This window comes from Cricetulus griseus, chromosome 2 (genome assembly GCF_003668045.3).
Source record: "Cricetulus griseus strain 17A/GY chromosome 2, alternate assembly CriGri-PICRH-1.0, whole genome shotgun sequence".
NCBI classification, from domain to species: Eukaryota; Metazoa; Chordata; class Mammalia; order Rodentia; family Cricetidae; genus Cricetulus; species Cricetulus griseus.
The window spans coordinates 396,935,250-396,962,678 of record NC_048595.1 but is presented as its reverse complement, the minus strand read 5'-3'; the positions used below and the strand labels follow the sequence as shown (position 1 = coordinate 396,962,678).

Here is a 27,429-nt window from a genome sequence, read left to right as displayed (position 1 = left end):
TGTGAGCCCGAGGCCAGCCTAGTCCACAAATTGAGTTCCAGGACAGCCAGGGCTGTTAAAAAGAGAAACCCTATTTTGATGGGAAAAAAAAAAAAAAAGAATTCAAAGCCATCTTGAGCTATATAGATAGGCCTTATTCAAAACAGAGAGGGGGAAGAGAGAGAGAGGAGAGGAGAGGAGAGGAGAGGAGGGAGGGAGGGAGGGAGGGAGAGAGAGAGAGAGAGAGAGAGAGAGAGAGAGAGAGAGAGAGAGAGAGAGCGAGCTCTAACATGGAGACATTTGAATAGTTAGTAAATGAACCAGCATATGACTGGTTGACTTAAGACCGTTAAGGCAAAAAACTCGAGGTAGAAGTATGGTTGTTGAAGCAGCTACAGGAAAGGCCAGTTTATCAAAGCACAATATGGAAATGAGGGGAATAGCAGAAAATAATGAGAGATTATGGGAGGGGCACCACAGGTGGACCTAGATCTTGCATTATAGGTCAATGGAGAAACAGGATAAGAAAGGATAGCTCTAGGTAATTGACAAGTTAGAGTAACTTCTTGGTCCTTATCTGGTCCATTTTAAAGATGAGTTGCAAAGCTATGATTATCAGAGATGACAGTATTTTCTTTTCTTTCTTTCTTCTTTTTTTTTTTTTTTTTTTTTTTTTTTAAGAACATAGCGAGATCCGCAGACAAGGTGGCACTCCTTTAATCCAAGCGCTCAGGAGGGAGGCAGGAGCATTTCTGTGCATTTGAGGCCAGCCTGGTCTACATAGTGAGTTCTAGAGTATCCAGAGCTACATAATGAGACCCTGTGGGGTGTGGGGGAGAAGAAATGAATCCATCATTTAAGCAGATAGGTCATTGTCTGCAATTCCTTTGATTAATTTTGGCCAGCTGCAGCAAGTCATATGGGAACAACCCACGAACGAGGATTACGTTCCTCAGGCATGGGCGTGAGGTCCTGGAGCGGGGAGAAGGAGGGCTTTATAGGAGAATTCGTTTAGTTAGTGACGACGTGTAACCGAGGGTCGGCAGCCTTCTGCTTCCAAAATGCTGCAGCTGCTCTAATGCCTCTCTCCAGGAATCTGCTGTGGATGCTCCCTTTGCAGCTGCTTCCCGGGCGGAATATGGCTTTGCGGCGCAGGCCACCTCCGATTCCCGGCATGCCACTGGGCGTGGGCCGGGTGTAGACTACATTTCCCAAGCTGCCCCGGGCCCCGGCCGCGACGCGCCGGCGCCTATAAGAGGCAGAGCGCTGCAGCCGGAGCCTATTGTTAGCCGGAGCCGGGGCGGTTCTGGTCTTTGCTGCCCAGGGTGCCCTAGTGCAGAGCCACCCGCCCCCCGCCGCCTGCCGGCCGGCCGGCCCACACACCCTGCAGCCCCGGGAGCTATCTATGAGACGGGCCCGGGAACGGACCGGCACGCCTACGTCTTCCATCCTTGCACCCGGGCTGCGGCGGCAGCGGGGGCGGCGGAGACCGTGACGGGAGAAGCGGCCGCGGCGGGGCCGGTAATGGGCCTGGGGTGCGGGGCGGAGGGGTCCGCCTTTTCCTCGCTGGGCAGCGGCTCTCGGGCTGTCGTGGGGCAGCGCTCCGGCGCAGAGCCGTGCGGGGCGGGGGGCGGGGAGCCGGGGCGCCTCTGGGAAGAGGCGTGGGAGCGAGGGGCGCCAGGGACGCGGGCCCGGCTGCAATCTAGCTAGCTCCAGGGACAGCCGGGCGGCTTCGGAAGCCGGCAGGATTGCGGCTGACGGCTGACTTTGGGATGGAGTGGGTAGTGATGTAGGATGGAGGGACGGGAAGGGAGGAGTGAGGGACCGGAGGAAAATGTGGGAGGAGTGGTTGGGAATTTGTGAGTAGCGGGCAGGAGGATGTGGAAGACTGTAGGGACTGCGGACGATCGGAATGAGCGGGAAGGCTAGCGGGAATCAATGGGTTGAGAGCCAAAGGGTTCCTTAACTGTGTTAAGGGGACTGGTGACTTGACAATGTTCCTTCTGCTCTGGTTCCTGATGCCTCCCCCCCCCTTTTTTTTTTTATTCTGGCGTTGTGTGCAAAAATGAGAGCATCACTTGTCCTGGTTGCTAGTTTGATCTTTTTTTCAGGCCCTAACATGCAGCCTTCTGCCATCCATCCCCATTTGAGTGCTCATCTTTTTAGAAGGGTTAAGAGTGGCGATGTGACATACAAACTGTTCTTCAGTATGAAAGGTTAGAAGTTCTCCCCAAGAGACAACACTGTTCCCCTTGTCCTCCAGTTTTCAGTTCATGGTAAAACCGCAGCCGATTCACATTCTTCTTTTCTTTGGTGGCTTTAAATCTTACAAATCTCTAAAACCCGGGTGTTGGTATGTGGCAGTTATAAATGACGCTATCCTTTAGAGGAGAGTTAATGCAGCATCATGTTCCAAGTCTCCCACAAAGATCTTGTGTCTTCCCTAGGATGTGGCTTACATGTGGAAAGCCAGATTCTAACCTAGTGTTAGTAAAGTCTGGAAACCCAGCAGTGGGGAAACCCAGTGAAGGGACCTTCTTTAAACACCTAGCTTAAATAGGCGCTTTCAGTGAGGGCCTCAAGGGCTTTTCCCATCTCATGGTTTTGGTGATCACAAGGACAGATGGAACCATAAAACTGTAGTATTTGAGAATCACCCACAGTATCTTGTAAAAGGAAAGCAGGGTAGGGTAGGGCTTTCTACCCCTACCTCTACCCCAGTGGTGGCTGATAGGGTAAGGGATTCCTTGACCTTTAGCAGAGCATTGGGTTCTAGTTGAGTGGAAAGACTTTCCTGTGAGATGAACCTTGTCTTAGGATTTTGGACTCATTTCAGATAAAAAAAAAAATGCTCACATACCCAAACTTTACAAATACACTCTTCATCCACAGTTTTTCCCCAACTGCCCCACTTTTATTTATTTGTTTATTTATTTTGAGGCAGTGCCCCTCTGCATAGGCTGTCTTGGGACTCATTATGTAGAGCAGGCTGACCTCAAACTCAGAGATTCACCTGCCTCTGCCCCCAGAGTGTTGGGATTAGAGGCCTGCATTGCCACACCCGGTTTTTGCTATTCTTACATAATTCAGGATTTTAGGTTTGAGGTCCTTATCAGCCTGAAGAAAGCTTAGACCTAGTACTGAAATACTAGTTTAATTGGTTTTAATTGGTGCTTGTATAATGTCTTCTATGCACTGTAGCTATGAAGCATATTGTGTACCTTAGGGAAATGTTCAGCTAGAAACACTTAACACCATAAGGCATGTAATCAGAATGTGTCAGCTGACTCTTCATTTCACCAGCATGTAAAAGCTAAAAAGAGAGATACCAGTATTGTTGTTTGAGATGTGTATTTAGACAGTTAATTGTTCTGACCTGTGTTTTTAGTCTCACCTTGGTTATTTCTGTATAGGTTTGAGTGCTTGGATATAACTCATAAAGTGGAGGGGTAGTGGTTGAGACAGGGTTTCATGTAGCCCTTGATTAGCAATAAACTTGCTTTGTAGCCAAGGATGGCCTTGAACTCCTGCTCCTCCTGCAAGTAAGTGCTGGGATTACATGTATGTTCGATAAGGTGAGAATTAAAGAGTATCTTCTGAACTGAGATGTTGATCTTTTATCAGTGGTTAAGGGAATAGTTGAACCAGTGGGAATGACCGATTCTTTTTTTTCTTTCCTTTGGTTTTTTCCAAGACAGGGTTTCTCTGTGTAACAGCCCTGGCTGTCCTGGAACTCACTCTGTAGACCAGACTGGCCTCGAACTCACGGAGATCCACCTTCGTCTGCCTCCTGAGTGCTGGGCTTAAAGGCGTGCCAGGCTGGAATGACTGATTCTTAATAGAACCTGTTGTAGTGGTTACTATACTACTACATGAGTTCTTCAAGGCAGTGTGGGACTAACTAGGTTGGAGGTTCATGGTCAGGTTCACACTAGAGAGCCAAGTTGAAATATAAACTTACATTGTTCCCCAGGAGATGATAGAAATGTAAGTTTTGGGGCTGGAGAGATGGCTCAGAGGTTAAGAGCACTGCTTACTCTAGCAAGGTCCTGAGTTCAATTCCCAGCAACTACATGGTGGATCACAACCATCTGTAATGAGACCTGGTGCCCTCTTCTGGCATGTAGGCAGAACACTGTATACATAATAAATAAAAATAAATCTTAAAAGAAAAAAAGAATTTTAAGTTTTCAGTGTTGAAGGGCTGTACTTGGTACACACACCTCTGATCCCAGCACTTGGGAGACTGAAGCAAGAAGACCACTGTGAGCTTCTCCAGAAACAAGCTGGGGCCTTGTGGGACCAATCTGGGCTACATAGCTAAACTTAAACCATTTTAAGTAACAGGTAGTTTTACAGGAACATCCTGAGTAAGGTGAAGAGAGCTAGAACAGTGGCGTCTCAAGAATCTTCCTGTGTGTCACCATGAATAGTTTGTTTATTTTGTGGTGCTGGGAATTGAAGCCAGGGAAGGCTTCAAGCATGGTGGGCAACCACTGTACTACCGAGCTACATCCCCAGCTCTTTAATGGAATTTGGTCATATAGATCAGTATACACATTATTTATACATGTAGACCTGATTATTGGAGCTTAAGGAAATTACTTTTCCTTACGTTTTACAGCTTTCCACTCCCCCTTTCTTTACTACCTACCTCTGTCATTACCCAAACCACACCCCCAGAAGTGAGAAGATGTGAACCAAGAGGCTTAGAGCAAGCAGCCAAGGGCACAAAGTAACCTGATGAAAGGGTACTCTTGAGGAAAGCTGGGTTAAGGTAAGGGAGAATTTTAGTAATAAAGAGGGTTTTGGCCCAGATCTAAGTTCATGTGAGACTTAAAGAGTAATATTCAAAGGAAATCCATACTACCGGAAGCAAAGGATCCCAAGGAAAGAGCACACATTTGCTTCCAGTCATAAATCCTTGAGTGCTCCCAGGATGAGTAGCAGCCATTTTTCTGGGGCTCAGTCAGATTGAAGGGCACCTGAGCCTTTTCCAAGAGCAGGTTTTCTGCTCAGTGTTGGTTTCTCATGGAGTTGGGAAGGCACTGGTGGTGTGTATGATTGCGTGAACTTCCTCTATAGTATCTACATGAACATTTAATAACAAAGGTGTCAGTGTCCCGTGTGTCGTCCATCTCCCCCCCCCATGCTCCTTCACCCAAAATAGAATGGAATGAGACATTTGTTAGCTGAAAGGTATCATCTTTAAGCCCAGCTAAACTCAACCCATAGAAAATCCCCTCACTCTTCCCTCTTGTTTCTAAGACCTGTGGTCCGATACTTTGGACCAATTTGATTCTTTTAAATAATTTTTAGGTTTTATTTTACATGAATAGGCATCTTTATCTGCATGTGTGTCTGCATACCACTGTGTGCCTGAAGAACCCTGAAACTGGAGTTAGAGGGTTGGCTGCTGGAACTGAACCCAGGTACTTTGGAGGAGCAGCTAGTACTCAATTGCTGACCACCAGCCCTTTTTATCATATATATCCATATCTATCTTTATCTATATATAGTTTCTATGTAGCTCTGGCTGTTCTAGAACTCACTTATGTATACTAGGCTGGCCTAGAACTCAGAGATCTATTGCCTATGTCTCTGAATGCTGAGATTAATATTATATTAATATTATAATTGTTTTTGTTCATTTTGTTTTTAGAGACAGGGTTTCTCTGTATAGCCCTGCTGTCCTGGAACTTGCTCTGTAGACCAGGCTGGCATTGAACTTGCAAAGATCCATTTGCCTCTGCCTCCTGAGTGCTGGGATTAAAGGTGCTTGCCACCATTCCCAGCTCCTTGATTTAAAATTTTTTTCTTAGCCAAACTTACTTGAGGGATGTGCTGCTTATCTGAAACCTGTGAAAGCTGAGGCGGTTCAGTCCATCTTGTGACTTTTATGTGATCTGAGTATGTATTTTAGGAATTCCCTGAAGCACAGACCAGCTCTGGTTAACTTTGTAGAACTGATCTAAATTGCTACTAAAAGATGTAGTCTAGAAAACTAGGACTGTAGCAGACATCTCTTGTCTCCACAGTGAATTCTGGGTAGCTGCTCTGCAGTAATGCAGCAAGTCTCCTGAGCTGTGCTGTTAATCCTGCTGCACAATTAGCAACCAGTGAGATCATAGTGTGGGAAGTGTCTTACCTTGTCACGTGTGGGTTTGGCTTTGATAGCATTTCTCCTGTACAGATTCATGTCCTTTTGAAACGTAGGTCCAAAGACAGGGAAGGAGAAAGACTTGTGCCTGCTGTGTTGGTGTAACCAGGATTAATTGTCACTTATTTTTCTGTTTTCCCTTGGTGGTTTCTTTTCAGAGGCTGGAGATTGTAAAGCTCTGTTTTCTTCCTTGCAAAGGGAATAATGAGAGACCAATATAAGGTCGAGAAAGAGTCTGGTTTTTGTTTCATTTGTGGTGTTGGGATCAAACCCAGGGCCTCATGTGTACTAGGCAAGCAGTCTGCCACAGGGCTACACCCATAGCCCTGCTTTCTGGGTTTTGAAGCTGGTACAGATTCTAATCTTGGCTCCTTTCTTTAGTACTAAATTTGCCCTTTCTGGGAGCCTGGTGAGACACTTCACACTTGCGAAGATCTGGGTCAAGGGTTTTCCTGACTGCCAGTGTCCTTCAAAATTGAGAGCCTGGAGCAGAATTTCCCCAAGTGTGTTCCAGGGATTATCTGCCCCCTAACATACTTTGGAAATAGTGGGTTCCATAATCAGGTTGTGAAACACTGTATTGTTTTCTTCCAGCCTTTACCATGTGTGCTCATAAGTATATTAAAAACCCCTAAAAGGTTCTGCCATAAGTAGTTTTCTAAACTATTTTAACAGCAGTCCTATTTTCATTCAAAAAGCTATTAATATCCATGGAACTAGTGTATTTAAGATATACACTTGGGGAAATGCCAGCCTATGTTATCACTGGGATAAAACTTGGGTCTGGCTTTGGTTTAGGCAAAGGCTCTGCTGTCTTTGGTCTGGTCTCTCCCAGTGAACCCTTGGAGTGCTCTCCTGCATGATCTGAAGAAAAGTGAATAGTAGCCTGGGCCAGTGACTCGTGTGGCCAGCAGGATTGGAAGTGAGGCCACCCCTCCACTGGGAAGTGCTGCTGCAGACTCATTCTAAGAGTAACTAAGGGTGGAGGAGCTGAAGGGAGGCAAGTAAGAATTCTGGTCAGTCAACAAAGAAATGACCTGGTCCTGAGAAGCTAGACTGATGCTAGGTCAGGTGCTTAGCTTTCCTTCAGTTATAGCGATGTGTTTACAGACTTAGAGGGACCTGCTGTCTCGGGACAGCAAAGCTGACTCTTCTTCTCCCCTGGGCAGAATCCTAATGCTCCTGGCTAACTGGTGGTGAGCAGCTCCGGGGCCATCGTGGTTGGCTCCCCAAGGAAACCTTTTGAAGCCAATGGATGCATTCTCGGGCTCAGGGCTCAAGAGGAAATTCGATGACGTGGATGTGGGCTCATCGGTTTCCAACTCAGATGATGAGGTCTCCAGTAGTGACAGTGCTGACAGCTGTGACAGCCTCAACCCTCCTACAACTGCCAGCTTCACACGTGAGTGAGCTGCTCCCTTCCTGCCTGCACCCATGTTCCCCAGAAAACCCCTGCAGCTTGAGACCGCTTCTGTCCATCCTGGGGATTTACGTAGTGTGTCCTTGATTTTTGGAAAACCTCATTGCTCCAATAGCATAGGCTGAAGTCTGATTTATTCTTCTCTTGTTGTGGTTTGTGGTGCCCAGCATGGGTGGGATGTGATAGAGAAAGAGGAGCTCAGAATTCTACTTTGACCTCAGAGGACTTGCCCAGAGGTTCAGGAAATTGTAACTGGAGCAGGAGTAGATGTTTGCTTTGGACACTGGGTACCTCCAAATCTCTTCATTCCTTTTGTCTCCATCCCATAGATCTCCAAGGGCTTGGGCCATGAAATGAAAGCCCTGAGGTACTGGTACTATTGGTTCAACTCAGGACACACCTGGCAGCTTTTCCAGTGGCAGCTAGCTGGGCACAGTGGAGTCTCCTAGCTCTCAAGTTGTCCTGTAGAGAACCTCAAGTAGTGAGGGTCAGGGGTTGTCTGGACTAAATTGGGCCTACTGCTAGTTTCTGTGGCTTTGTTGGAAGAGTCACACCCATCGTTGTAGTTGTCTTTTTGCACTAGCAGCATGCTTTGAGTAGTTGCAACAGACTTCATGCCCTAAAGAGCCTAAAATATTTATCATCAGGCCTGTTAGAGAAAATCCCCCACTGTGGAATACTGTCCAGTTGAACTTCCCTGTGGGGGAAATGGTGCTTGTTGGCATAGTACCTTGGTAGTTCTTAGTCACATGTGGCTACTGAAACACAAACTGAAGAGCTGATTTTTTAAAATTGAGTTTTAATTAGTTTAAACTATCACATGGCAATTTTCTTTTCTCCTGAAAAGAACACCTAGTGTTCCCCAGTTGCTATCTAAAAATAGATTTTTGTGGCCATCTATTTAGATGAAGGCAGTTTGGAGGCAGTGGTATGAACCAGCTGAGGTCCAAGGCTGTTTCCAGTTTTGCACATGACTTAGGACTTGGAAATAGTTTCACATTTGGGACTGAGTTAAGAGCCTAGATGAATAAGAGCAGGTGAGAGCCCTGACTGAGCAAGCCGTCTGAGAGTCAGGAACCATGTGTTCTGTTCACAGCCACATCCATCCTGAAGCGGCAGAAGCAGCTGCGGAGGAAGAATGTCCGCTTTGACCAGGTGACTGTGTACTACTTTGCCCGGCGCCAGGGATTCACCAGTGTTCCCAGCCAGGGTGGAAGTTCTTTGGGAATGGCCCAGCGCCATAACTCTGTACGCAGCTACACCCTTTGTGAGTTTGCACAAGAACAAGAGGTGAACCATAGAGAGATTCTTCGTGAGCACCTGAAGGAGGAGAAACTTCATGCCAAGAAAATGAAGGTGCCTATGGGGAATGAAGCCTGGTGCTTCCTGCATGCTGAGGTCAAGAGGAACCCCGCTGTGCCATTGATACTGTTTGATTTAGTGGTTGATCTTGTGATTAGCGAGTGCTATTTACCTTTCTAATAAGAAGTCTCAGATTTTCAGTCAGCGCTTAGTTTGAGTCTTCTTGTCATCTCTGCCAACTTCCCTGCACTATCCCTTTCTTCCTATTACGGCGATGCTCTCTAATGTGATGTGATCACCCGAAACTTCTCAGGTCTGTCACCAAGAAAACACAGATTTCAATTTGTCAGTGATTGTCCTTGCCCACATGAGTAGAACAGAACAGGTTTTGGATCTTTCACATTCTCCGAAGGCTTTTACCACCCTCTGTAACCTCCACATTGTTACCCCAGAAGACTGACACCGTCTCCTTGGTGCAGAGAGTAGCATTATTTCATAGTTAGATTCATAGACTAGTACTGGAAAGATGGCTTAGCACTTACGAGCATTTGTTATTCATTCAAAAGATCTGGATTTGGTCCCTAGCCACCCATATGGTGGTTCATATGGCTGGACTGGAACTTGCTATGTAGACCAGCTAAGTTCAGGTCACTGATAGATACCTGCCTACCTGTGTCTTCCAAGTGCCGATGTTAAGGCATACACTACCAGATCTGGCTAAATAGTCTTTAAAAATACTGCACTCTGCTGATAGCACCAGAAGACCCTCCCCAGACACCCATGCACTACCTTAGGGTGTTGACACTCCACTGTTTCTGTAAGTCCTCCAACTTCTCCCAGAGACGGGGCATAGCTTAGTGGTAGAACATTCACCTAGTGTGTATGAAGCCTCAGGTTCTAGCCCCAATTCAGGAGACAGAGAGAATATGAATGGGAGTGAATGGATATGAATGAGGATTCATTTCTGGGCCCAAAACATGGTGGCAGAGGGTGCAAACTGACTAGGTCTCACCAGTTTCATTCTGTGCCAGCTCTCAGCCTGTTCCTAAGGCCTTATACCTGTTACTGTAATGACATTCAGCCTTCCCTTTCTTCTGAGTTCTGCCACTAACCCTGTCACTTTCTGTTGCTATAGCAACAGCTAGACAAACATTCTTCTCAGTTGCAGTGAAGGTTCTCTGCTCCTTTCCTATAGACAACTCTCCCCAATGAAGTTGAGAAATTACCTAAGAGGTAGCATCTGTTTGTCCCTGGCAGGACATACTGAGTGCCCCTGGTGATGACTGGAAAACACTTGCCTTCCTCCCCAGGAAGGCTTCCTGTCTTTAGCACCTATAAGGGCACAGTCACAGTCTTGAAATAACGTACACTGCATCCATCATGTGCCATTTGGGGCTATTCCAGTCAACTGTTAGAACTCAGGAACCTTCATTACATATTAGTTTTTTTGTTTGTTTGTTTGTTTGTTTGTTTGTTTTTTATCCATGCAGGATTCATTATTGTAAGTAGTTTGAATTGGGCAGTGGTTATTTTTGTCTGTTTTTGTTTTTGGGTGGATCTCATGGAATCCATGCTGGCCTTGAACTTGCTGTGGAACAGGGTATATCTTTGAGCTTTGTTTTTCTTGCCTCTACCATTACCTAAGTGCCAGGATTATTAAGTATGAGCCACCACACCTGGCCTTGACTTTTCTTTCCCCCAAAATACCGAGTTGTCCCAGCACTGTTTCATGACTAGAAGACTGCACTGCTTTGAGATCCCCCTTCTGCGGAGATCTGAATTCTCCTACTTGCTTTTCTGATTATTTTCCTTTGGGAACAGCAGGAGTGCTAGGGATGAGCCAGTTCTTCGACACAATCCTAGGCAGAATCCTAAGGTCTGCAGAAAGGAACCAGGCAGCTGGAACCCGGTGCAGAGGTAACAGACTGGAAAAGCCTGAGTGGGCTTCTCCACAACAAGTAGTGAGGTGCACAGCTTACTGCGCAGGGCTGTTGCATCACATCTCTCCCAGGAGTTGCTCCTCTCCCAGCACTACTCTGTTGACTGATGAAATAAACCAAAGACTCCCGCCACTGGGCTTGCAGCCTGCTAGCAGCTTCCAGGGCCCCAGGGGCTGGGGCCTCATTTTCTTTACTTAGATCCTCTAGTGAGTTTGTAAAGCTCATTCAGCCAGAAATTGTCTCCAGCCTGTCCTTCCACAGAGTCCTGCCCTGGCTTTCTACCCAACTCAGTGCAGAAAACCCAGACTTCTGCCCATAGACAGTACACACAAAGATATTTACACTGCCCTACCTCACAGAGTTTTTCTTTGAAGTAAAATAAATCAGGATTAGAAGAAAGAAAATACATTTCTTCTAGACTCTGTGTTGGAAGTAAGGGTCTATGATACTGGTTAATAATTGGCTGCCCACTCTCTTAACAGTAAAATGCAGTTCTTCTGAGTACACAGGTAATTATTTACAGTATGGGGATTCCATACATTGACAAATAACCTGGAAGCTGGTGCTGTACTCTAATGTTCCCTTTTTCTCTGAAGGTAGTTTTGGGTTCTCCAGGGCTCAAGTTGAGGGTGTTTTACAAGGTTACCAATATCGCTGAGGATACAACATCAGCTACAATGCAGGTAACAGTCTAGAAATGGAGGGAATGTTTGTGGTGTCTTTCAAACATTTCTCTAGATAGGATCTTGCAGTGTTGCTCGTGCCCCTCAGGTTCCTGAATAGCTGGGGTGACAGCTATGCTGCCACACCTGGTAGAGACCAGTCTTTGAAGGTCTAGAACACAGAAAGGTGATGTCTCTGGTGTTGACAGGGTAGTATTAGAGCCAGACAGTTTCTGTGTTTCTGCTCTGGTTTTTAATCATGACTTGTGCTGTCCAGGATGGCAATCATTACTTATTTTGGCTATTTAAATGTAGAGTTAAAAATCCAGTTTCTGAGTCTTTACATTTCTGGTGCTCTGCTGTGGTGTAGGGCAGCCAGCCCTGGCTGCAGAACTGGGGACTGTTGTGGTCACTGCATTGCTAACGCTCCAAAGCCGACCTTTCCTGTCTCGTGGCAGCTGACCAAGAACGGGACGGTGGAGTCAGTGGAGGCGGACGGCCTGACGCTGGCTGACGTTTCAGATGAAGATATTGATGTGGAAAGCGTGGAGGTGGATGATTACTTCTTCCTCCAGCCCCTGCCCACCAAAAGGCGACGGGCCCTGCTGAGGGCCTCTGGTGTCCACCGGATTGATGCTGAAGAGAAGCAAGAACTTAGAGCCATCCGCCTATCTCGGGAAGAGTGTGGTTGTGACTGTCGGCTGTACTGTGACCCAGAAGCGTGTGCCTGTAGCCAGGCTGGGATTAAATGCCAGGTCAGTCACCTTTGGCCTGAAATGGTATATCTACACCCAGATTGGGGGTGTGGTTGGGTACTGGTGAAGATAGGAAGCTGCCAATCAGGGATGGCAGCCCCATGGCTGAGAATGTGCTCCAGTTCCATAGCCCTCCCAAAGAAAACAAGCTGGGCAGGATGTGGAGATGCCCGTTATCTTTTCTGTTATACACCTCAGAGGTGATAAGCACCTGGCAGCAGAGGAGAGAACAGGGTACTATTTTGTTCACCATTCAGTAAGGTCCTTAAATAGTGACTCTGGAGATAAAAAGGAATCAAACAAGGCAGCCTGTGAACTCTTCTGCACACAGTACCTCTTTCCAGTTGTGTGGAAACCAAAGCTTTGAGATTTCTCTAATTCAGGACCAGACCTGAGCTGGCAGAACCTAAATCCTTAGTTTCCTCAAATAAAGTATCTTTTTCCTGGCATTCTAAGAGTTTATTTGAAATTCTCATTTTCCTGGAAACCAACAGTGAAACATAGGGAATGCCATGCTGAGGACATGGGTGTTTAGTCCTATGGTTGAACCTTTAGCTCTTTTCCTTGGTTGTATTTAGTAACAAAGAGCTATAGCAGGTCTAGCCAAACATTTCTCTCCAGACTGCCATCCCATGATGAGTTAGTTATTCACAAACCTGAGAATACCTTAGGAACTGGTTGGGCCTGGGTAAAGATTTCTTTCTGGGGAGAGGAATGGGTCTCATTCCAGGCTGGCCTAGAACTGAACTTGCTTGGTTATAACAAGAATGACCTTGAACTCTTGGCCCAGCTTCCACCTCCCGTGTTCTGGATTACTGGTGTGCATCACCATGCCTTGGGTCTAGAGATTTTAATAAGCTGATATCATAAGATGGGTTTTTTTGTTTTTGTTTTGTTTTCTAGTTTTTTGACAGGGTTTCTCTGTGTAGCTTTGGAGCCTGTCCTGGAACTCACTCATGTGGACCAGGATAAACTTGAATTCACAGAGATCTGCCTGCCTCTGCCTCCCAAGTTCTGGGATTAAAGGCATGTGCCACTACTGCCCAGCTCATAAGACATGTTTTTATTGTTTGCTCTATAATTCTCTTGAGTTTTGTTTTAGGGTATTAAGGGGAGAGAAAGAGGCAGAAAGCATCTCCTTTCTATTTTTTTCTTTAAAACTAGGTAGTCCAGGCTGTCATGGAACTCACCATGTAGACCAGGCTGGCCTCAAAATCACTGCGATCCACCTGCCTCTCCCCTCCTCCCACCCCCCAATGCTGGGGTTAAAGGTGTGCACCACCATGCCCACACATCTCCTTTCTAGATAGCCCTGGTTGTCAGTAAGTTGTCTTGGTCACTGCTTCAGAACAACACTGGTTAACCCGCAGGTGAGGAGCTAGTCACAGTGTGAACCTTCACTCTAGCACCTCAGCACTAAGGCCCTCTGTTTAGTTTTCTTAGAGTGTATTGCATTGAAGTAGCAAGGTCTCCACTCACCACGCCTGTCATTGCAGAAGGCTTGGGCCCAGCTTTTTATTGTCCCTGTGAACCAGGTAAGTTCTGGAAGTCCCTGAGGCACAAAACTCTTCTACTCTGAGATGTCAGCATTCAGAGAGGTAGCACTAGACTTGCTAATTGGAAGGAGCCTTTGATGGGATTTTTGTCTTTTTATTTAGAAGAGGAAACAAAGTCCAGGGGAGAAAATAGATGACTCTTAAGATGCCTGCACTACTTAATGTCTGAGCTGGAGCTGAGATTCAGGTGGTCTGATAACCACTGCCTAGTACTGTTAGCTTGTGCTGCGTGTTATGCTTTGAATTGGTCACTGCTCAACTCCCAACTGTCTGTGTGTGCCAGCTGATGTCACCTGTCTCACTGTTAGAGCTATTGGTCTTATCTTGCCACAATCTCCTGTGCTCCCTCAGGTGGATCGAATGTCCTTTCCTTGTGGCTGCTCCAGGGATGGCTGTGGAAACATGGCTGGACGAATTGAGTTTAATCCAATCCGAGTGCGGACTCACTACCTCCACACTATCATGAAGCTGGAGCTAGAGAGCAAACGGCAGGTGAGTCGCCCAGCAGCCGCTGAGGATGAGCCCTTGCCTACTGCTAGCTGCAGCCTACCAGGAGCCCAGAGCTCTGAGACACAGGACTTCCAGGAGTTCATCGCCGAGAATGAGACTGCAGTGATGCACCTCCAGAGCGCAGAGGAACTGGAGCGGCTCAAGGCAGAGGAGGACTCTAGTGGCTCTAGTGCTAGTCTAGATTCAAGCATGGAGAGCCTGGGCGTGTGCATCCTGGAGGAGCCCCTGGCTGTTCCCCAAGAGCTGTGTCCAGGCCTGGCCGCCCCCATTCTCATCCAGGCTCAGCTGCCCCCAGGTTCCTCTGTCCTATGTTTTACTGAGAACTCAGAGCACCCAGCTGCCTCCTCGGTGAGCAGCCCATCCTACTTGAACAGTGGGCCTCTGGTGTACTACCAGGTAGAGCAGAGGCCGGTCTTGGGAGTGAAAGGAGAGTCTGGCTCAGAAGAGGGCACAGCCTCCTTCCCCAAGGAGAAAGATCTGGGTGTTTTTTCCCTCCCTGTTACCTCGCTGGTGGCTCGTAGCCCCTCAGACTCAGCTGCCCTCTGTAAACCAGAGGTGGGAAAAACACCCACTCTTGACAAACTATTGCCTGATGACTGTAACCCTAAGGAGCCTGAGAGTGAAGACTTCCACCCCTCTTGGTCTCCCTCAAGCCTACCCTTCCGAACGGACAATGAAGAAGGCTGTGGAGTGCAGAACTCCCAGCAGAGTGAGGAGCGGACCCCTGAAGACTCTGCCCTAGAGCTCCCTCTGGCAGTGTGACCTAAGACAGGCACTGCCCATTCTCTATTTATTATCTAATGCCACTTCAAAATGAGACTGCTGCTCCCAGGTTATTTTATTGAAAATCTTAGGAAAAAATGGGTAGGAAAGGGTTGTTAGTACCTGTATTTGTAAAAAGGGAAAGAGACCAACCCCAGCTCAGTTTCCATTACTGAGCTCTGTGGGCCACCAGAACAAAGATGTCAATTGCACAGAATGAGCTGGGTAGCTTTATGCATAGGGCCAGAACTAAGGATGTGAGCAGCTCCCTGCAGGGCACAGGCTCACTCCTCAGACATCCATCTCAGTGTATCAGTCACACTCTTGGAAAGGCTACTCAGCTGAGTCTAGAACAGAGGCTGCAGAAGAGTCTGCGTCTGTACAAAACTCCCAGATTAAACATTGATTCTGCCTTTCTCCCACCTCTCAACTGGTAAATAAGTTAATTTTCAACGTGTTTGGTGTTCCCTGGCCTGCTCTGCAAATGGGATTCCTGGTCTGTAACTTGAATTATTTCATATGCCCTTAGGTACTAGAATTAAACTTCTCTGCCTTTTCCTCCATCCTTTTCCCTTGAAAGAAAAGATCTAGGTTGGATATGGATATGGTACAGAGCATAAGGCTTGCACACCATTCAGCAGGGGTCCAGTGTGGAACAGTCTGGAAGATGACTGTGTTCTTGCTTTCTCACCTAGTGCACCCACACACACTCTCCTTTTGGGAGAGCTTGGCTCTAAATGGAATATAAAGTGTAGTACAAGGTCATCAGCTAGTTAGGACTCTTTCTCTGTACCTACACTCATGGTCCTTGGTTATCTAGGGTTAGAGAGCTCTTTGTATGTTACAGCTCAGGCCTGAGAATTGCAGGTGTTATTGGACCCCTCCATCTTGGAGATTTATGAAAACTGGAAGTCAAGCTGATTCTTAGTTAAGTGACAGGACTCTCAGATTCCAAAGGGTTCAAGATCTGATTATAATCTTTAAAGTGTATAGACTGGGACTCGGATCAACACTTACCTCAGTCAGTGGTCCTTGCTCCTCTCATGTCTTAATTAAAGTTCCCGGACCCCCCCATTCAGCACTGACTTTTTATTGGCAGTGTACCTCTGCCTTCTGGTAAAATGGAGATAGTAGGAGCAAAGCACTGTTTTCCTCTTTCATTCTTTACTAACCAGGAAAGAAAAACAAAACTTGTTTTGATCTTTTGAAGCAGGGTCTCACTAAATAGCCCTGGCTGGCCTGGAACTTCCTATGTAGACCAGGCTGGCCTCCAACCTGTGGCAGTCCTGAATGTGCATCCTGAGTACTGGGATTGCAGGTGTGTACCACTTGCTTGGCTTTATTTTTGGTGGGATAAGGTGGTCCTGGTGTTGTAGAGCAAACTTGAATATGTGTGGTAACAGAAACACCTCTAAATCTCTGATCCTAAACCTGGAGGTCCCTGCATTTAACACAGATCCTGGTTTTTAAGCCATTCTGCCACTGCTGTTCATTTCTGGGTTTGCTTGGTTTATTGTTGGAGTTCTTAAGGAAGTACCTAGTTCTCTCTCTAGTCTCACCAGATTTACCCTGAGTACCAGAGGCCAAGATGCTCTCAACTTCAGCTAGAAGTCTCAAACCCAAGACTGAAGCTAAACTGAGACTAGCTGGTGAGAGAAGAATCTTTTGAAGTTTGTTGGAAAGGAGGTGACTCGGCACCTTCCCTCCCGAAGACTCCAACTGTTTTAGCCCTTGGACTTGGATTTTCATTAAGTAACATACTAGTCATTGTCATAAAGACTAGCCAGCCCCCAAGATATTTGATATTTCTGTATGACTCTAGTTTCTTATTCTAAATGCATCTCCTCATTAAGTCATGTTCTGATTCAAACTGACCCCAAACTTATGAGTGCTAAATATTTAGCATTGACGAATGTCAAGCAAAGGACCTTTTCTACAACTTAATCCGTCTCATTTCTGGTGCTACCTGAGTTGGACAGAATTTATAGTTCCTGTTGCTAGGAAGGCTAGGCCTCTGATCACAGAAGCAGAGCCAGTCCCCCTCAGTCAAGGCCTAGGTGAACTGTGGCTCATTACCGCAGCTCGTTAAGCTGCCTCCTCGAATACTGTGCACAGGTCGTATTCTCAATGTGAATCCAAAGCTTGTCTGGCTCCTTGAAAACAACCCCGCCCCTTAGGTTCTTTACATTGTAATAATGCTGTATTTAAAGAGAATATTTAAATGTAATATTAAAGAAATATTCAAAAGAATGGTGTGATATTCTTTTTCTTTGTATCTTCGAAAGTCGCAGTTATTTATGAAGAGAAAGGGTGCAGCTCTTGCTGTGTATATAAAACTAGGTCAGTGAGGAACTAATGTCAATGATAGGAATACTCTGTGACAGAAATGTAGATTTATTGTCTTTAGAGCACAAAGAACCTGTCCTGCCTGGGATTTCCTTATGTGCCTGCTTGACCCCTGCTGTCAGCAGTTATAATTTTCCCTATTTCTGATTACCATTCTAGTATGTCTGATAGATAATATTAAATAATTCCATCCAATTTTTTTCATCCCATCAAAAAATTCTGTTCCAACCAGTTAAATGCCCATTAGTTAGGTTACATCAGTTTTACAAAATGAAGCCATAGGAAAATGAGTAGAGTGTGCATAAGTAATTCCCAAAAACTGGTTTCAGGCAGTCTTTACTTGGGTTTAAAAACAGTGCTTCATGCATTTACAATAAGTTATCACACACAACAGCCAAACCCAGCTTACTATCTTGTGCAGATCTCATCTCCCAGCTCGGCAGTAATGAGTACCTTATGCGATTGACCCATGGCCTAAAGAAGGCAGCCACTGCTGACTACAGATGGCTTAGTGCAACACAGTGGAGGTAGCAAACACATAAGGGCCTTAGGGGCTGTGTGACAGCCTGAAAATTAAGACGCTCGGGGGATAAGTGCAGGGGAGGGCCAAGCAGCCGGTCCTTTCCTTTTCACCTCCTTTAGGATGTACCCATAAGAGAATATTAAAAGAAAGAGGGTGAACAATCCATGCTAGTGAAGAGGAAAAGTGTCCCTATTTTTGGTCACATCAAAAAGGATGGGCCAGGCATAGTGGCTCATGCCTATAATCCCAGTTCCCAGGAGGCTGTGGCAGAATGGATTGCCAGGAACTGAAGGCCAGCCTGGGCTATATAGTGAATTCCAGGCCAGCCTGGGCTATATAGTGAGACTCTGTCTCAAAAAGGCCAAAAAAAGAAGGGGGGCAAAGGGATAAGAAAAGATTGGCAGGGGTGTCCAGGTGCAGGCCCAGGTGTTAGTGCTCCAGTCTAAGCAGCAGTGCTCTTGGCACCCAGAAATTCTCCAGTGAGAAAGGCCAGTGGACAGCACTTGGCTAGCACAGCAAAGCCCTTGGCCAGCTCCTCACACCTTACAGGGCTTTGTGTGGTGCTCCACCCTGTATTCCAGCGCCTGGAGGGAGGTGCAAGTAGAAAGGCCAGGAGTTTACAGTCATCCTCAGCTATGTGAGACAGTTTCTCAAGAAAACAACCAAAACAAAAACAAAAAAACCTTCATGGCTGTAAAGAACACGGCAGTGAAGCCAGTGTGATACAGACCTGTAGTCCCAGCACCCAGAAGCCTGAGGTGGGAGGATCCCTTGAACACAGAAATTTGAGGTGAGCCTGGGCAACATAGACTCGTCTCAGAGGAAAGAAATAGAAATTTAAAAACAAACCTTGGCAGTCATGAATTTTAGGCCAAATGATTCCCACCTGGGCAAAAACTGACTCAATAGGACCTAAACATTACATCACAATACAAGCCTAGTACCAGAGGTGCTTGCCAGTTCCAGGTTAGCATGATGGGATGGCACCACACAGGCGTTTGTTTAGTTCAAGCTGTGAAGGAATGTCTGTAGCTCCCAGATAGGTAGCGATAGGTAGCGTGCTCCACTGCCTCCCACGCTAATAGTGCAGACTGCTGACAAGTGCTCTTTGGTCCCACACTACTATACTCTGCAACTGCAGGACAATGTCATTCTCTCCAGGGTTCACTCAGCGCCTTGTCTCAAGGTAGTTGGTGGAAAGCAGGACCACGTTGTGCAGCAAGAGGGACAGCTCAGCTTCTGAAAACACCATCAGGGTTAGTGCCTGGCTAGGACATGGTTTACCTAACTTCCTTAGAGTACAGAGCTTGACACGAGGTAGAAAGCCAGGGATGGGGAATACAGCACTGTGAGGCTAATCTCTAGGAGTGCCTGCTTCACTCCAACCCTGCGTGTATGCTCTTCCTTGCTCCCACTCTTTGTTCACATCCACTATGTCTTCATTCTCACACGATGCCAGTCACCTCATGGCAGAAGTTGGTGCTGTAAAGACATTTCTTAGCTTCAAGACTGCTTCTCACCCAGGACAATAATGTCCCTCTCCCCTTAGCACCCCAAGCTTGGGGACAGCTGGCAGTGTCTGGAGATACCTCTTGTTTGGCACACTAGACACAAAGGGCTGTGACTGGCATGGAATGGGTATAGGCAATTATACTCGTTAAATACCCCGTTGTGCATGAGATAGCTCCCTAAACAAACCGCCAATAGGCCCGGGCTATGAAGCTATGTCTCCGTGCAGCAAGCAGTCCTTTTGTCTTACACAGTCTATGCTATAGTGGGTACTCCAGTTTGTGCCTCAATTACAAAACAAATATGTTAGATTAAAGTTTCATGATACTCAGCAAGTAATCCCAGAATAAAGTACAAAAGTGAGCTGGGTATGGTGGTGCATTGCCTATAATCCCAGCATTCAGGAGGTAGAGGCAGGAGGATAGCTTCAAGTTCAAAGCCAATCTGGTATAGAGTGAGTTCCAAACCAGCCAGAGCTACACAGTGTGACCCTGGTTTTTGGTTTGTTTGATTTTTGTTATTGTTGTTTAGTTTATTTGTTTTCTAAAGCTCAGACTTCAGTAGCATGGCCACAGAGGTTTCACTTACCTTTTAGGCTGCAGGAAATCTGCAACCATTCTCCCAGCCAAGTCCGACACCTATCATCAGCAATATGGGTAGAATTCAAGCCACGGAGATAGCAAGCCTGTACCACTCAGAAGAGAAACATCCCAAGTAAGCATAGAATGCCACAAACAGAAATCTACAAGTGATTGGATCTTATCCCTATAAGAAACCTTCACCATGTTGCTGGGTGGTGGAGCACACCTTTAACCCCAGCACTCAGGAGCAAAAGCAGGCAGATCTCTGGGTTTGAGGCCAGCTTGGTCTACAGAGTGAATTCCAGGACAGCCAGAGCAGTTACACAGAGAAACCCTGTCTTGGGGATGGGGGTGGGGTGGGACACAATGTAAACTACAGATGATAACCACATAGACCTATTGCTACATGTCCTGCCAAGGCCCATGTGTTAAAGACTTAGTGCCAGGTTAAAAACACACCCCAGTAGAGTGCTCCTACAGCATGCACAAGGCCTAAGTACACATCATAGTAAAAGCCAGTGCAGGCTACCAAGGCTTCAGCCTGCTGTGGAAAGGGGGGGGAGGCTTAGTCCACTAGAAGATGAAGCTGATTGAGTGGTCTTTAGTTTATGAGTGAATGTCCTTGGAGGGCACTGCATGATACTAGCCTTACCCTTCCTGTCTTTTATGCTCCGCTGCCAGGACATGGCAGCTTTGCTTCATCTCATACTCCCAAAACCAACGGGACCAACTGACCAGTACCAAAACCTCTAAAACTGTGAGCAAAAAACACACACAAAAACAAAACAAAAAACCAGCTTTCCTTGTTTTTAAATTGATAAGCTCAGGTATTTGTTACAATAATGAAAAGCTGACTGATACATCTGTATAATCTAAAATAGTAGGCTTAAAATATATTGTCCTTGCCGGGCGTTGGTGGTGGACGCCTTTAATCCCAGCACTCAGGAGGCAGAGGCAGGCAGATCTCTGTAAGTTCGAGGCCAGCCTGGTCTCCAGAGTGAGTGCCAGGATAGGCTCCAAAGCTACACAGAGAAACCCTGTCTGAAAAAAAAAAATAGATTGTCTTTGAAATTGTTTTAAACAGGTTGTCCTGAAACTCCTCCCAAGTGCTAAGGTCACAGATATGTATATCATACCCTGCCCAGGGATCCTGCTTTTTTTTTAAATTCATTCCCACTAGTTATGTACATTAAGGAAAAAAAAAACCATAGAAATAAAATGAATGAACTTGGAGTCAGGTATAGTGGCTCTGACTGTAATCCTAACACTGGGGAGACTGAGGCAGGATTGCTTAAATTTGAGGCCAGCCTGTGCTACAGGAGATCTGGAAGGGCAGGATGTCAGCATAAGCCTGTGATTCTAGCACTTAGTTCAAGGCCAGCCTCATCTACAGAAAGAGTTTGAGGCCAGATAGGGCTATATAGTGAAATCCTATATCAAAATAAGTAAAACAATGCAGAAACAGCTTGAGATTTGATACAAGCAAGATGAAGAGCCCTGTAAGCTTCCAGCCCACTCTGGGACACTACTTGACACTGCAGTCAACCTCTTACCGATTTCACTTCCTGAGCAGTCAGCTGGCCAACCCCCAGCTTTGCCAGAGCCCTGTCCAGCTGGTGTATCACAGTGGTGTGGCTTTTCAAACGCCATCTCAACAAGGCGGGAGGCAGGTAAGGGGTGAGGAGCATGGCCCGGCTCAAGGCTCTCTGTGACACAGCAAGTAGGAAGAATGTGAAATTGTCTTACTTTACAGCCTAACACACAGTGAGCCTGTGGACACAAAAGGCCTCCAAGTGCTCACCATGTGCAGAGCCTGCAGTTGATTCAAGCCCAGAGGCCAAGTAGAGAAGCACTCCCTGAGAGCCAGGATGTCATGTGCTGTTGGGTGGGCGCCGTTCTGCACCTTGGAAGAAGTAAGAAGTGGGTAGATTTTAGAGACTGACCAATTCTTGTGCACAGTGACCTCCCTGGTCCAGCTGGAGAATGGCTTGGCTGAGGCAGTACCTTGGTGCACAGGTCTTTCAGGTGCCACCGCAGCCTCTCATCAGAAACAAGAGCGCTGGCCCTTTCTAAATGAGTAATGATTTCTGAGTGGGACTGCTTCCGGAGACTGTGATAAATGTCTAAGAAATCAATTTGTTGTTTGGGGGTCCAGAAATGCTTGACAAGCAGTTGCCTAGGAAACAGGTACCTACAAGGAAAAAGCATCACAAAGTCACTTTCTGAAAGTGGGCTAATCAGGTATCTGGCAGAGACATGCTTCTCTACCCCAGTCGTTGTCTCAGCCCACGTTTCGGGACGATTGCAGACGGTATTACTGAAATGTGACCAGAAAGAAAGCTAGTGTGCGGCAGTCAGATAAAATGCCTCATCTTGAACTAAAGCCGGTCCAGTGTCATACAGAGCTGATGCTGTGTGCAATGCCGACAGCAACTGCAGAATAGTCATAGAGACACAGTATTAAAAGGCCCTGGATATGCTCTTTACTTGTTACCCACATGGAAGGTAGCTTTTTTTTTTTTTTTTAAAGATTTTATTTATTTTTTATGTATACAACATTCTGCTTCCATGTATATCTGCACACCAGAAGAGGCCACCAGATCTCATAACAGATGGTTGTGGTTGCTGGGAATTGAACTCAGGACCTCTGGAAGAGCAGTCAGTGCTCTTAACCTCTGAGCCATCTTTCCAGCCCCAGAAGGCAGCTTTTTTAAACATGGCTACAAATTCTCTGGCACTTCTTTTATGGGCAGGTAAGGTTTATTTCCCTCTTCTTTTCCCACTGTGGGTGATTAACTCAGACAACGGAGCAGAAATGAGTCCGCACCCTCTAAGACAAAGGTATCAAAAGTATAGGCTGTGTGTGATGGCACACACCTTTTTAGTCCTGTTGGGAGGTAGAGGCAGACAGATGACATTTGTGAGTTCCAAGATGGCCAGGACTATACGGTGAGGCCTTGGGTTTTGTTTTTAAAGTCATGTGCTCACTGGCCCAGTCATCCCTGGAGCTCTGGTTCTGTTGTAAGAAGCTCCACCATCCAGGCTGCCAGCCTGAAGAGGAAGTCCATCTCCCAATGCTCACATCAAAACACCAGACACAGAATGACATCAGGCCCTCCTCTGGTTCACTCAACAGCTAAACATCACTGTAGAGCCTGTCAACTTCACCCAAGTAAGAAAAGTCAATCACTCCCAAGGCCTATCCAAATACTTTCTTGGGAGGTGGGGGCGGTTAGAAACAGGGTTTCTCTGTGTAACAACAGCCCAGCACCCACATGATGGCTTACAACCATCTGTAGGCGCTTACATGGTACATATACATACTTGCAGACAAAACACTCATGAAAGAAAATAAATAAATTAAAAAACAACCTTTGGGATGCTGAAGATTGAAGTGGGAAGTCTGATGACCTCTGAACTTCTGAGATAAAAAGTTTTTAAAATAATTTTCTTGTGGGTTAAGAGCACTGTCTGTTCCTTCAGAGGACCCAGGTTCAATTCCCAGCACCTCTATGAAAGCTCACAATCATCTGTAACTCCCGGGGATCTGATGCTCCCTTCTGCACCACAAGATCTTGCATGCATGTGGGACACATAAGCTCACACAACCTCATATACATAAGAGATAAAAGAAGTAATTTAAAAACAAATAATTTTTTTGGATTATTTTTGTTTTGGTTTGTTTGTTTGAGAAAGGGTTTCACGTAGCCAAGGTTAGCCTTGAACTTCTGATCCTCCTGCCTCCATCTCCCAAGTGCTAAAATCATGTGCCACTACATCAGGCAGAATGATTTTTAATGGCCGGCCGTTGGTGGGGCATGTCTTTAATCCCAGCACTTGGGAGGCAGAGGCAGGCAGATCTCTCTGAGTTCGAGACCAGCCTGGTCTACAGAGAGAGTTCCAGGACAGGCTCCAAAACAATACAGAGAAACCCTGTCTCGAAAAACCAAAAAAAAAATAATAATAATTTTTAAAACAATCTATAGTTTCAAGATCTGGTGGTAGTATATACTCACATTAGCAAGAAGACCAGGTAGTTGGTAAAGGGTGGAATGGAAATGATACCTATGAAAAGACACTTGGTGGCATCTCGACGGAACTAAACAGAAATAAACACACTGTTTTTAATCCAACTCAGTTCTTGATAACATAGACAAACCCTTCATCCCATTCACTGTACAGTGAACTTGTGCTACAGCTTAGAAAAAGGACCATGCTTGTATCTGTCTCCTAATGGTAAGTTCCTGAGGGTGGACCTCTGATGTTAATGTCTGTATCCCAAATATTGAGCAGAGGGCCTAACCTTTTATCAAACCCCTTGGTGAACTCTTTCTGATTTACAGAATGTCTCCTGAACGCTGAGCTTCAAATTGCCTGTCAGGTCACTGCCAAACAGTTTCCTGCTGCCCTGCCGCTCTGTGCAGATCGTTATATGTCCAAAATCAAACTGGATTTTATTACTTACAAATTGAATCAAAATGTACCAGAATTCTGTATAGCCCTGCTGTGAAGTTCATTCTCAATGAACCCAATTCTGACAAGTAACTGGATGCCTCGTGGCAAAGGGAAATGTGTGACCAGTGAAGAACAAGAAACAAAAGAAACAGACGTAGGATCTTGGTTAATTATCTCACCATGAACATCTGGATATTTGCCCCTGGCCCATACCTGTCTCAAATGCTCCATCTCCCGGTAAGAAAGTTGATGAAACTTTACATTGTGCTTCCACATATTTGCCTTTATTCTTCTAGCCTTTTTGCCATCAGCCCATAACATCTGTATTCCTGCCCCATTAAAGCGGAGGACAGAACGCGATGTTATCCCAGTTTGAATCTCACCATAGCTTCCTACTGTGCTCACTCACATGCACACACACTGGCCCCTCCACAGCACTGCCTACACAAAAACTTTCAACTAGGAAGCATGGCGCACCTCAGACCTCCCCATCCTTTCCCGAAGCATATTACCCAGCTGAATGATGCTCTGCCATGAGTGGTCTCCTGTGAGCTCTTTACTCTTCCCCTGTTTTAAACTCTAGATCCTTAACACCAGCATCATGGTCAATTAACCCTATATTTCCCAGCCAGATTAACCTGCTGCTTTCTGGGACATGTTTATTAGTTGCATAATTTGACATATTGCTATGATCCCATTTCAAATCTTTATTCTATGATCATCCTTACATTTATCTAGTTTTTAAAAATGCTTCCAGGACTGGGGAGATGGCTCAGAGGTTAAGAGCACCTACTGCTCTTACAGAGGTCCTGGATTCAGTTCCCGGCACCCACATGGTGGTGCACAACCATCTACAATTCATATTTCAGGGGAGCTAATGCCTTCTGACCTCAGAGAGCATCAAGCATGAACATGGTACACATGTATACATGCACAAGGCAAAACAACCATACAAATAAAATAAATAAAATATTTTTAATGCTTCCATATTTATGAACAAAAATGTTACCAAGATTGGCTTCAAATAATACAGTGTGTGTGTGTGTGTGTGTGTGTGTGTGTGTGTGTGTGTGTGTGTGTATGTATCTGTGTGTGTATGATTGGTGGTCATTAACTATTTTGTTTTGAGTTTCTTGTTTTGTTTTTACAGAATCTTGCTATGTAGCTGAAGCTGGCCTTGAACTCCTGATCCTCCTGCCTTGGAATGCTGGGTTGTGGGATTGTAGACATAGAACCACTATGTCTGGCAAGCCAGCCATTCTTACCTCCACTTTTTAGATAAAAGTGGGTAATTTTTCAACTCCATGAAGCTAATAATAATTATAGTAATATTCAGAGTTGACAACATTATATTTTCTTTTGATTAGTGAATAAAAATATAGGATATAATAATAGTAATAGTGAATACATTTTGGGCACTTACTGTATAGATGCCATATTAATATATATCAGGCCCTGTTCTAAGCACTTTATATATGTTGATTTACTCTTCACAGTTAGGTGTGGTGGCTCAGGCTTAAAATCCCAGCACTCGGAAAGTGAAGGCAGGGAACTCACAAGTTCAAGGTCATCCTCAACTGCACAGGAAGTTTAAGGCCAGCCTAAGCTGCATGACACCCTTTCTAAGTGAGTAATAATATTCACCACTGTGTAATCAATAGGTCAGTTCTAATGCTTTATAGATGAGAAACCCCAGAGACAATTTCAGTCACTAGGGCAAGTGCAAGTCAGTAAGTCACAAACCGGGATCTGAACTAGGTATGCTGGGTCCAGAGTGGTCAAGTGACATTACAGGTGTCATTTCATCGTGACTAGTGGACCTCCGTTTTAAATCAAAACATTCAGAAATCAAGTATAAATGGTGCTATTTCCCCTACAAGTTACCTAAGCTGGCCGGCCATCTGATAAGCATTTGGACCACATTTTCTTACCTCCATTTCTTAGCTAAATCACTGGGGCAGGTCTGCACAGCCACAGTTCCCTGCTCTGGTGAAGGGCAAGGAAATGGCATCCACTCCTGCAATGCCAGAAGCTGTTTATCATAACATCCTTCTAGATATTTAGGATGTGACAATTTGTAGGAATTAATCTCAAATACCAATGAAAGAGAAGACACCCCAACTCACATCCACGAAGCAGAACCCCTGCGCACGTGATCTCACTGACTGTAACTTTCTAGCTGTCTGGGGGACTTCGATTTGAGTGTTTACCTTTCATGAAGACTGTGTATAAGGCATAGAAGCGGGGGAAATGATGACCCAAGAACCGATGGTATGTCCCATTAATCGCTCTTGTCTTGGTCACCACATAAGAAATCAAGTTCTTCACATCTGCCTTTGGAGAAAGATGCAGCCTTGAAGACCTACAAGGAAGATCAAAGAGACCTATCTGTGATCTAGCAGAAACCACCTCGTACCTAGGGCCCCCTACTTACTTAAATACAAGTTTCTGACAACGATTGCCAAAGCTCTTTGGTCTGAGAGGGGCAGCCCAGGCAGAAGAGTGACGAAACAGTATGAGCATGGAGTGGGCGCCAAGCCTGTGGGGCCAGGAATGCAAGCTAAGGCCATGGAGATGGGAAGAAAGGGAAGTTGGAAGGTGAGCTCGGGATGCGCGGGAAGAGCGGACAATGCGGAGCAGAGAGGGTCAGGGACCCCCCACTCAGGAGGGACCCCGCGAAGCCGAAGTTGAGCCGTCCCAAGGCCTTCTACGTCAAGAACGCTCTTCTCTCTCGGGGCCCTCACCGAGGGGCCCGCCACGCAGGGCCAGAGCGACCTAGCTGCAGCCTGCGGGTGACAAAGGGTCCAAGGGCGACGGCCGAGCCCCAAAGAGCAGCGCGAGCCCCGCACACCCTGGACAGCGCCATCTTCGCGGTCAGGGAGGGAGCGCGGGGAGCCGGGGTCGTCTCCGGGTCAGAGTGCGCCCCGCAGCACGCACGCGCCGCTCCCGAGTGATGACAGGCGCACCCC

At 46.2% G+C, this 27,429-nt stretch overlaps 2 protein-coding genes across 13 annotated transcripts; one reads left to right on the top strand and one right to left on the bottom strand.

Moving 5' to 3' along the window:
- The first annotated feature begins 1,255 nt into the window (after window positions 1-1,255).
- Csrnp2 (cysteine and serine rich nuclear protein 2) lies at window positions 1,256-17,296 on the top strand. 3 transcript variants are annotated; one of them, XM_027396580.2, is made up of 6 exons: window positions 1,256-1,500; window positions 7,309-7,541; window positions 8,656-8,915; window positions 11,398-11,484; window positions 11,922-12,218; window positions 14,126-17,296. In XM_027396580.2, the coding sequence occupies exons 2-6, from the start codon at window positions 7,391-7,393 to the stop codon at window positions 15,044-15,046; spliced, it is 1,716 nt and encodes a 571-aa protein (XP_027252381.1). In that variant the 5' UTR covers window positions 1,256-1,500; window positions 7,309-7,390; the 3' UTR covers window positions 15,047-17,296. The 3 variants fall into 3 exon arrangements, with proteins under 3 accessions (XP_027252381.1, XP_027252384.1, XP_027252382.1); XM_027396581.2 differs by lacking the exon at window positions 1,256-1,500 and adding an exon at window positions 5,066-5,411; XM_027396583.2 differs by lacking the exon at window positions 11,398-11,484 and having other exon boundaries at window positions 1,257-1,500.
- On the bottom strand, window positions 14,015-27,425 carry Letmd1 (LETM1 domain containing 1). Of its 10 annotated transcripts, none has more exons than XM_027396589.2 (9): window positions 27,205-27,423; window positions 26,671-26,822; window positions 24,674-24,789; window positions 24,022-24,104; window positions 22,010-22,196; window positions 21,807-21,908; window positions 21,559-21,711; window positions 20,013-20,109; window positions 14,015-14,166 (listed from the first exon to the last, which is right to left on the bottom strand). In XM_027396589.2, exons 1-9 carry the CDS (start codon window positions 27,324-27,326, stop codon window positions 14,030-14,032), a joined length of 1,149 nt encoding a protein of 382 aa, XP_027252390.1. In that variant the 5' UTR covers window positions 27,327-27,423; the 3' UTR covers window positions 14,015-14,029. The 10 variants fall into 10 exon arrangements, with proteins under 10 accessions (XP_027252390.1, XP_035296766.1, XP_027252385.1 ...); XM_035440875.1 differs by lacking the exon at window positions 14,015-14,166 and adding an exon at window positions 17,425-19,151 and having other exon boundaries at window positions 27,205-27,421; XM_027396584.2 differs by lacking the exon at window positions 14,015-14,166 and adding an exon at window positions 17,425-19,154 and having other exon boundaries at window positions 27,205-27,419.
- Window positions 27,426-27,429: the final 4 nt, after the last annotated feature.

Coding starts and splice junctions, on each gene's coding strand:
- Letmd1 (XM_027396589.2), bottom strand. CDS start 27,326: ATGGCGCTGTCCAGGGTGTGCGGGGCTCGCGCTGCTCTTTGGGGCTCG. Junction 24,790..26,670: donor ATACACAGTCTTCATGAAAG/GTAAACACTCAA, acceptor TTAATGGGGCAG/GAATACAGATGTTATGGGCT. Junction 22,197..24,021: donor TACCTGGTCTTCTTGCTAAT/GTGAGTATATAC, acceptor TTTTCCTTGTAG/GTACCTGTTTCCTAGGCAAC.
- Csrnp2 (XM_027396580.2), top strand. CDS start 7,391: ATGGATGCATTCTCGGGCTCAGGGCTCAAGAGGAAATTCGATGACGTG. Junction 7,542..8,655: donor TACAACTGCCAGCTTCACAC/GTGAGTGAGCTG, acceptor TTCTGTTCACAG/CCACATCCATCCTGAAGCGG. Junction 12,219..14,125: donor AGGCTGGGATTAAATGCCAG/GTCAGTCACCTT, acceptor GTGCTCCCTCAG/GTGGATCGAATGTCCTTTCC.